Source organism: Anarrhichthys ocellatus, unplaced genomic scaffold (genome assembly GCF_004355925.1).
Source record: "Anarrhichthys ocellatus isolate YVR2014 unplaced genomic scaffold, GSC_Weel_1.0 scaffold28, whole genome shotgun sequence".
Taxonomy (NCBI): domain Eukaryota; kingdom Metazoa; phylum Chordata; class Actinopteri; order Perciformes; family Anarhichadidae; genus Anarrhichthys; species Anarrhichthys ocellatus.
The window spans coordinates 2,173,022-2,183,603 of NW_022280058.1; the positions used below are offsets into that span (position 1 = coordinate 2,173,022).

At 41.1% G+C, this 10,582-nt stretch overlaps 1 protein-coding gene across 1 annotated transcript in view; it reads right to left on the bottom strand.

The window, feature by feature from the left end:
• Positions 1 to 52: 52 nt before the first annotated feature.
• mnd1 (meiotic nuclear divisions 1 homolog (S. cerevisiae)) overlaps positions 53 to 10,582 on the bottom strand; it is a 14,078-nt gene continuing 3,548 nt past the window's right edge. The window contains exons 4-8 of the mRNA XM_031863076.1: positions 9,812 to 9,960; positions 8,682 to 8,756; positions 8,450 to 8,564; positions 4,664 to 4,708; positions 53 to 2,264 (exon numbers count right to left, since the gene is read on the bottom strand). Coding sequence (XP_031718936.1) covers positions 2,158 to 2,264; positions 4,664 to 4,708; positions 8,450 to 8,564; positions 8,682 to 8,756; positions 9,812 to 9,960 — 491 coding nt within the window. The 3' untranslated portion in view covers positions 53 to 2,157. The remainder of the gene's footprint in view (positions 2,265 to 4,663; positions 4,709 to 8,449; positions 8,565 to 8,681; positions 8,757 to 9,811; positions 9,961 to 10,582) is intronic.

The window sequence follows — 10,582 nt, forward strand, 5'->3', positions numbered from 1 at the left end:
CTGAAGGTAAAACAAAATAAAGCCCCATCATGCAAAGATATACATGTAATGTATAACGTACACTACAGTGGTGGAAAGTTACTGAACACTCAAATGTGAGGTACTTACTTTACTTGAGTATTTCCATCTCATTGTACTTTATACTTTTACTGTACTATTTACTCAAAAACACATTATATGCCTGTATTATATGATGCATTACTACCTACTACCACAAGTACAATTTTGACATACTTGTACTTAGAATAAAGGGTATATAAATACTTTGTTACAGTAGTATAAGTCCTCCATAAAAAAATGCAATACAAACATGGAAATGCAGTACAATAAAAGCTGATTTTACTGCTTCCTATCATATTAGAATATCATGTTTTTTTATGTCAAAAGTAACTAGAAGTGTGAAATACTTAGTTGCTATTACTTTCACTTTTGATATTTTAAGTACAGTTTGCTGACAATACTTTTACCAAAGTAGGGTTTTGAATGCAGGACTTTCTCTTGCATTGTTGTATTGGTACTTATAATATACTTATCATTTTGTAAGAATCTATATTTACCTTACTTGAACTGTGAGTATACCTTGCATGCAATATGTATGCACCAGTTCAGTGGTATATAATCATACGTCTTTCCTTTAGGCCTATACTTTAGGCTGGGTGAAAGTCTTTACTTGGCCTAATGATGGCATTGTTGATCCCAAGACACGTTCAGCCAAAAAGCTTCAATTAACAGTCGTCTTTAAGTGAGGGACAGCGAGGTAAAACATATGCACAACCCTCTAGGAGTGCTTCTAACATTCGGCATGTCAAACACATGAATCAGTGAGGACAGGTTGGGCAGGTACACACATGCACATACACTCGGGTTGCTCTCCTGTGGGTGGGGCAGTTGCAGCAAACAAAACTGCAGGTAGGCATTTTCAAATTGTTTTTTTTCTGGATCATTGTTGCTCCAGTCACCAGAACATTTCCAACAACATGTAAGAACACTGCACATGTTATCAGTAGATTATCCTTATCCGGATGTATAACCGATCTTATGGATTTGGTAGCATTATAAACACTATATACATGCAGTATGCTTCGATGGCCTGCAGATAAAAAAGAACTTGCGCTAGGCAACATCATAAATAAAAGAAAGTCATGACTCAACCTTAACTGGTGAGTAAGACGAGAAGAGCACATTTGAAATGTAAATCAACAAACCCAGACACACTGGCCTTGTCAACTAGGTTACTGAGTAAACACTCTGCATTGGGATCTGGTTTGACGGAGAAAAAAAAGGGAGGAAAATAAGCAGCGCAATAGTCATTCTCGACAAGTCATGACAACAGTTTTCCTTTTTTTGTCCACAGTGCATAGCTCTGAAAAGAATGTGCCTTTGTGACACATTTGGTCATGTTTCAGTGGTCATTTCTAAAGACTTGAAAGCACAAAAGAAAGGAGGCCTGGTGTAAATACATTTGTAAACACAATAAGTTTTAGAATGAACACAACTGCATAAAACAGCTTGTACAACTCAAAGGGGACATTTTATTTGCGGCACCATAAAAGAGGTTCTGCAAAACGTAAACGTACTTTAAATATTTACAGCATTTTTACACATAACACATCTTGTGCAATTTAATTATCCTGATCACTTTTTGTAAACAAAGAGGACTGGATGTTGCTTAAAAAGCAGTTTTTCCTTTTTCCTCCCAGAAAAAAGAAAAGGCAGAAAGAAAAGAGCACAAGGATTTGATTCCAAACCATCTGTTTGAGCCATTGAAATTAGACCATTGGCTACACAGATGTGTTAGGTGTAGATTACCTTCCATCATCACAGTGGGGCTCTCAGTTTTCATGCCAACAGGTGTCCCAAAAGTCAGGCTTACTAGGTTGTGTTCCTCACAGAAGCCCTTCACCCTTCACAGCCACTCATGCTTGGTGCTGCTCTTCTCCGGTTGCACCAAAGCAACATGCCGGCTGATAAAGTTCATCTGCCACGGCAACATTACGGTATCTGTCGTTAATCAAAGCCCATAAAAAGGCCTGGTTTTCACTCTAACACACAGAACATAAACTATGACTGCTGAGACCAGGTACACTGGCTTCAAACTGAAGCTTTAACACGTATTATTCAGCTTACTGCGACCATGAGCTCTGGTGAAAAAAGCTTTTAGTCCATGTAGTCAAAATCCTCCGGGATCCCAAAGGCTTTATCGATGCGGCTGTCGTCAAAGGAGAACTTCTTCTTCGTCCATGACTTGATGGCAAAAATATTGTCTGGAAACAGAAATGAGAATCTTTGTTTAATGAGCCAAAATACACGGATGCAGTGTTACAGTATCATAGATAGAAGCGTCAGTCCGGGACGGTTGATTCAAAGAAGAAATCCTCGGTCTCGTGGCTCATTTGGTGAAAGCCGAGTTATTTTTGACCAAAGATTTGATTATTGCTTTCTGAACACGGGACATTTCCCACCAGTGACCATTTAAGAGATCATTTAAAGCGATTGGGGGGGATTGTGGTCGAAGGCCTTAACGAGATCGGGGGCATTGGATACCAAAGCAAAGTGCACCAGTAGTTTGCATTAACATCGTGCTCAGTGCAGACTTGATGCCGTAGATCTGTCAAAAGAGAAACTGAACTGTTGTGTGTTGAGAAAGATTCCTGTTTGAGACTTAATTGTAGTTTCATTTTCTTTCTTTATTCATTTCTTCAGTTTCTTTGATTCAACCAATATCCTTGATGATAAATGCATGTAATCAGCGACGGCTCTTTCCTGATACACTGTATGAAGTGTGTACAAAGCAGATCATTTAGAGTACAATATTTGTTGAATTTGATGATGTATGATGGTGAATTTACCTCGATGTATCCGATATAAGTCGAGTCATACAAGCATAAAACTTCAAAACACAGTGTATTAAGTACATAACCAATCTCATATTTCAGTCTATCAAGTCTACAAGTAGCCTAGATAACCTTCATCATGGCTGTAATCAGAAATAACGCTTTGTTTTACGATCTAACACGAGTTTCTCTGCCACGAGTGGAGAATCAGGAGACAAGCGGAAAGCTGTGGACGCGTCACTCGTTTAAAGAATAAATCAAAAAGCTTCCTGTAGGTTAGCACGAGTCTTATCAAGATCTTAAGTCAATAGACTCTGAATTACGCTATTAGTAATGCCTTTCACTTGAGTCCTGTTGGATCACTGTAATCCAGCTTTGATATGACAAAATGCAGTTCAAGTGCAAGTGATTAACTGTGTGGGTGCTTGTGTGTGTGAGCCTGTCTGTGTGGGTGTGGGTGTGTCTCAGTGCGACGAGGCGTCAGGTTAAAGCCGCCCAACTTCAATTTTTAAAGTTGCAGCCACAGGCGGTTCAATACGTTTAGTGGGGCTGTGACTCGAAGCCTGCAGAAGCTGAAATAACACCAGCTACATAGCAATTATAGCTGTGCATGTTTAATGTTTTATATGAAATCACACAAAGCCACTTCCTCCAACATGAACAGAAGATTAAGCTTTGCTGTGTTGATTTTGGTGAGAATGCACCAGTGTGTTAAAAAATGCAGCTGATTGACACACAGCGGATGACATTGTGCTTTTAGTGGTAAGTGACAGCTGAGGACATTACAGCTTCTACTAAAAGAAGTACACATTGTACTTGTTCTACGACAGCTGTTGTACAAGGTGCTGTTAGGAAACACTTCTTGTATTTGTGAAGTCCTGTTCACCCTTAGACGAGGGAATTACAACTCATGGAAGAGGCAGAAATGACTCATACTTTCTTTAAATGAGGATAATTCTATGGAAGTGAAGCAAACACGTGCCAACGGAAACTGACAGCATGACTTTGTGGAGCAGTTAGAGGCAGGGTTGACCCTAAAGAGTCAAAACACCACAGGCCCGGCTGGTTACCATGATCCCCAAAAGGTCAGTTGTCTTTAAGGTTGCCGCTCAGGTCAATGAATGCACACGGGGTGCCCGCGTGTTGCAGGGAGGTGACATTTTGGACACCTGAGTGCCCTTACAGCTTGAGTGCTTTAAAGAGTAATGGATGCAATAAGACCTGCCAGCGCTGAATATTCAGAGGCAACAAGCCTGCAACTATTGATCAGAGCTGCAAAGATCATTAATCAATTAGTCCATCCACAGAAAACTAATTGTTTGAGGTTCGTTCGAAAGCAAACATCTTAAATGTTCACTGGTTCCAGCTTATCAAATGTGACGATTTGATGGGTTTGTTTGTCATTTGTAATACTAAACTGAATATCTATGAAGGAATCTGAAAACGTCATATTGTTGCCGTTTATTAATTGCTTAATGGAACAAATAATCTGCAGATTAGTTGCAGCACTAGTAATCATTGTTTAATCTGCCTGAATAGTTTCTTGATTAATCAACTGTTTGGTCTATAAAACAACAGGTAACAGTAAAAAATAAATATATATTGATAATATCAAATGTCTTCTGTTGTCTTTACGACAGTCCAAAATCTCAAATTATTCAATAACACTAGCAAATTCTCACATTTGAGAAGCTGAAACCATCAAATGTTTTGCATGAGAAAGGATTTAAATGATTAACCGGTAATAGTTGCCGATCAAATGATTGATTAATTGTTGGCACTCGATTGCAGACTCATTGAAAGTGCATTACAAAGATAAGAGGACTCACCTGTCCACCTGGAAACGGCTTCTTTTGCTGCAACATTTGACTTTCCTGCAAAACAAAACGTATGATCAATATGTGCATTATACAGTCTGTGTGTTCACTTTGCAAGAGTGAAATATGATTTACACCAATGGACGGAAAAAGACTACAATTAAAATGTTATGGTTTCTTTCATTTGATCAGGTAAACGTACGGTCAGGTTTAGATTAAGGCATCGACTCAGGTCTGTGATTAAAGCTTAAAGACTCCTACCGGACAACGAAGCCCTTTCAAAAGATGAACAGTAAAATGAGTTGCACTAAATTCCGCCGTGTGTGTAAAGACTGAAAAGAGTCGTGTTACAGATGAGAGAAACAGAGCGTCAACGTCCATCTTGTATGGCAAATCTACAGCATGTGCGTGTTTATGAAAGAAGACCTGCATGCTGTGCGAATGTAAAAAAAGGCCAAACAAATAAGCACTTAATGTGAAAGCCCAGCTGACAGTCTGATGACCTCAGAGAAGAAAATATGTTCTTGTGTAGTAAACTGAACACGGGACAGAAAACACACGGGGAGAGTGGACGTAAATGAAGCAGCAAACAATATCCTTTATGGAGGGAAGTGACGTGATGGTTGGGTAGCTACAGCCACACTGGATGAACATGTTTACTGTTAAACTCAAGTGGACAGTTTACAAAGAGCCCATCGAGAAACCTCACAGAGAGCCGAACAACGCGCTCTGACTGGATCGCTCTCAAGTGATTAAAGTGACCCTAGAACAACAGCAGGTAACAAACAAACAAGTTGCTAAGCACCTGGAACAAAAAAGGAAATAACGTTGATCAACGGACAGTTATTTGGCTGCTTTGCGACAAACACTGGGCCGCCGCGTCCTAAAATCTATTTACAGCAGGTTTGGCAGATTTCTCACTCAAAAAAAATAAAAACAAAGAGCGCTCTGGTCCAAGGACATGATCAGTGATTATGTAATTGACTCTCGGTCATTTCAGCACTTATTGAGAACGTAAACAATGAAAACACACATTGATAGATAGCAGCTGCAGGTGGGAGGGAGTTAAATATCTTCTGATCATGGGCCTTCGTAAGTCGAGATGACTCATTTTATAATCTGGTGTCCGTGGCCAGATGTTGAAAGAGCAACCGTTTACATAATCCTATAAAATCAATACAGACAACATAATAAATATCATGCAAAAAATACTGTAGTACACATCTACTGATAAATAACGCCACCGTGTAACACATGGTGGTTCACTACAACCCATACATCACAAAGGAAGCATCAGAAAGGAAGGAAAGGAAAGACGATCGCAAACAATGTTTCCTTTGGTAAACAAGTCATGTAAGAATTCTAAATGCTTCCTCACATAGTGTCATACCTGCCGTGCACATGCCTGTGGCTGAGTGTTTTTTTTAACTCCACCGTACCACCATCACCAGCTTGTTGGTATCGATGGGAGTAGTAGCCATCGTCAAACATTTTAAACCTGATGAATCCAACTTAAGTCACTCGTAGGAGCGAGCGTGACTCGTACCGACTCCGTCTGCAATGGCTACGACCACATGGAGTTTAGCACTGATGAGGATTGCCTACCCGGCTATTGGGTTAACGTGTTATTATGCATCACTGTTTGATATTTCAATGTCTTGATACACTGTGCCTGTAAGGTGTCCTTGAGTGCTTTGAAAGGCACCTTTAATTAAAATGCATTATTATTATAATTTAAAGGGGTTATCTAAATTTAAGAAGGTAATAAAATGTTTTTCTGTTGAGATAGCAGTGGAACACCCCCCCCCCCCAATTCTCCTGGGGTTGGACTTTGGAATCCAACAGCTGTTGCAGTGAATAGGTTGATCACAGGCACCAGAGTTACAGCAGAGGGTCTGACAATGTGATCATGAAGTCATTTCTCTGGTGTTTTGGCACCGAGCTAAAAAACACAAAACATTTTTTACATATCGACCATACTGTGTAGAGAATATTTAGTCGCTACACATGTGGCAGCAGCTGTAGTTCACTTTCCATCTACACCTAAATCAAAGTCAAGACGTTTTATGGCTAAATTCTATGAGAGATTTTGGCCATAATAATATAGATGTACCGGGACAAATGCTCAATATACTGGATCCTTAAGTCCAGCTGCCTTCAGTGTAGTACTTACAGTACATAGTGGACTATAGAGGAGTCTTCATAGACTTATTTTACCATGTAAATTACCTGTAACATTTATCTTAACTTTGCCTACCTGAGCCACAAAATTAAACTTTATTTCAACTTATTTCACAAAGCCCAAATATCTGACTTGGACGACAGGAATTATTACCTTCATGTTGCCGTGATTGTCAGGAGACAAACAATATTCACGTTATGTTGGAGTGGACGATAACAGCAGAAGTGTGTACAGGCTAAATGCATACCTGGTGTAACATTAGGAGGTGCAGGTAATATTGTTTTATGACACCACACATGTCACATGTGTACACAAAGGTCAGCTGTCACATGAACTACAGGATTGTTGTGATACCTCTCCTAGCTGTGGGGCGTTGTGTGCGCATACCGAAGAAGAGGCGTGTCAATAAGTGATGGCCAGTGGCCTTGCCGTCGTCTTTTTATAAACTTTAAAACTCAAAACCCTTGAAGCTGAGAGGTCAGAGGTTGCACGGTTAATTTAGACCGCAATTAAAACTGACATGCGAGTTAAAGAGCACAAAAAAAGAACCGTGTCTGTGTGTCAGCAGGAAGGCTCGCGCTGTTCACACGTACCGCCTTCTATCAACATGTAACCAGTGTGTGGTTCAAGCCGCCAGTTTAAAAACTGACACAGCAGCGCGCTTAAATGCATCTCCAGTGACCACTTGCGATAAAGTTTGCACTTCCTCCATTTGATTTGAACCGTCAGAAACGAGGACTCACGAAAATCATGTCACAACCTGTGAGACACAAATGAACTATGTTCTCATTTTGCATTCACATGATGATACTACATTATATGTGTGTAGTCACATGTTTTTAGCTAAAGGAATTGGACCCCGGCATCTCTTTATTGCACCTTATTTAGAGCCGTCTAAACATCCAAGATAACATATGAGGAAGGACTTTGAGGCTATTTCCCACATCCTGCTTATGTTTCTTTTTTAGCACTATGAGAAGGTGATTTTGATTGGTGGCCATGTTCACTGTTTTACTGGTTCTTGGGAGGTTTTCCTGGTATCCTTTCCATTCATGTCCCTTGAGTACATGCATGCCAGTGTTGGATGATTAATGTGCTGCATACTTTATTTAAAAAGAAGAACGTTAATGTCGGCCTTGTACCCACGTCTTATTTTTATCACTCCTATATTTGACAGTTTGTGGGAGGCTTCACTGAAATAGACCAGCTCCTAATGCACAACTCTGTATTCATTATCGGGTGTGAAACCACACATTCAGGGTAGCTTGAGTCACGCTCAAGATTGTTTGTTTCTTGGCCGTTGCGCAACTCTTTCCTCTGAATAGGAGATGTCACCATCTGCCTTTGTGAGCCACCTGATGTTGGAGTCCGGACTCCATCTTTTTCATTGACGAGTCTACCACTCTAAGCATTCAGCTACAGTCCCAAACTACAAGCTTACCGTCAGCTGACTCTATCGACTGTCAAAGCCTCAAACAAAACACATGTTACAGAACAAGCTTGTAGGTCCAGCGGCATCAATTGATTCCACCTCGTTAGATATGCACGAGACTAATCAGAGCTAGGCGTCTTTGGTCAGTGATCACAGGTGACTTTGATGTTGTATCTGTACTTACTCATGTCCTCGATGACCTCGGGGTCACATTCTCTGTACTTCTCCACCTCGGCCTTCAGCTGAGTTCGCTCCTCTCTCAGAGCCTGCAACTCCTTCAGCTGAGAGCTTCTCTCCTTCTACACACAGACACAGATCATCTACGCATTTTATCGGTGTAATTAACATGGATTTGTCATTTTTATGTTTTATAACTTAATGTTCGAGGTGTGGAAGCATGTGGGAAATATTCTTACTGTATCTTGACGTCCCACTGTCGCTTTTTCAACCGCTTTCTGCACGGACAACTTCCGCTGCTTCGCTTCAGAAATCTTTAAAGTAAACGAGTCTTACATCAGTCAAAATGTAGCAAATAGAGGCTTTCCTGTATTCTCCCATAATGCAATGTTTGAAGGTAAAAGTGTTACAGTTACTGACAACTAATAATCTCCTGACCAGAGAGCAGAAGCCATCTTGCTTTTAAAGCTTAGAACTGCTTTATGCAACCTTAAAATCTTAATTGCTCACGACTGCTCACCGGTTCATTAGAGGTTATCGGTTTATTGACATTAAAAGCCAGTTACAGTGCAGTAAAATGTACCGTTAAAGCATGCTCTATGATTAATATGTCAGAAAGAAAGGAAGCTGTGTCATTTGTTTGTAAATTACATCTATAGAGCCAACAGACCGAAAGTAATAACATTCATTGATTCAGATCTACTTTGCGGTGTTAACAGGTGATATAATGTCAACCGTCACATTCCACCTGAGGACTCTACGGTTCATCCGATGATCATCTGCTGTGGCTCGTCCACTATGACTGTATATTGTAATGCGTTTGGTATTTGTCACACATCAGATCGCTGCTCTACATCATTTAGCTTCTGTCCCAGAAGTCCGGTGGCCGTGGCTCTCTGAGGAGTCGCCGCCCTCTCACCATCTGTCTGCCACCGAGAGCAGCGTCTCTCTCTGTGTCAACTCATCTCTCACAACACGACAAGTGTCTCAGTTGCAAGTTAGAAATAGGGATCACTGTTTTGTTTTTGTATTTGGGAATGTCTCCGTTTATTTTGAATATTCAAAATGTGAAAATCAAATGAAAAGTACATCTATAGTTGAACCAGTAGCACTTCTCATTCTTCTCTTGGCTTTCTATTACCAGAAGCCCTCTCAGATTCGTGCTGACCTCATTTACTGTAAACTACAGCGAGCCGTGTCAGAACAGAAAGAGAAAACGCAGCCTTTGGTGAAAATCTGCTTAACTCTGTCTTTCATAAAAATTCATCGTCAGCTCTGGAGAGATGCTGTACATCACGGGCTGTTCAGAGCAACGCGATCTGCATCGAGCGTGTTTTCTTTGGCAACATCTGCAGCTGGAGTTTGTCACCTGTGTTTGCAGCGCCTCCAGTTTGTGCTTGCGAGCGTGCAGAGCCTTGCTGGGAAAGGCCCAGTAGTAGTTAGACGTTCCCACTCGTTCACAGTCCACCATGTTGTCGTCCACCAGGCTCTGCAGCACGTCCTTCACAGACATGGGAGCTTAAAGCGGCAGAGAGAGAGAGAGAGAGAGAGAGAGAGAGAGAGAGAGAGAGAGAGAGGAAGAGCACACCTCCTACATGAAACACCCACAATCCTGCAGTTGCTATTATTACACTGCCTTCCCAGCAGTTGATGCCATTTGTGGATTATTGATTTGTGCATGACCGATTCATAGTAGAGGTATGATTGTTATAAACTTGGAGGACTTCAGGCGATGTAAAATGCATCTGGTGTTGGATACAATATTGCATTCTACTTAGGATCGAAAAACGACAAGTCAGCATCGGGTCTCATGTTTACTGGCAAAGCGTAGCACTCGAGCACACACACATCTGCAGCCTTTGTGGCCGTTTCATGCTCATCTGAGAGAACGCTGCGTGAGATGATGTAATAGAGCAGGAGCTCCATCTTGAACAGTGTCAGCGGTGAAATGTGATACTCCCACACGCTTTGCTCAGCCGGTCCATTGTGAAACTGAAAGAGCTTCTCTGCTGCGTAAAGAGCTGAGCGGAGTCCTGAGAGGATGTTTGAACAGCAGCAAAATGAAAAACACTCTGGATGGATCAACCAAAGCCTGTGTGTGTGTGTGTGTGTGTGTGTGTGTGTGTGTGTGTGTGTGTGT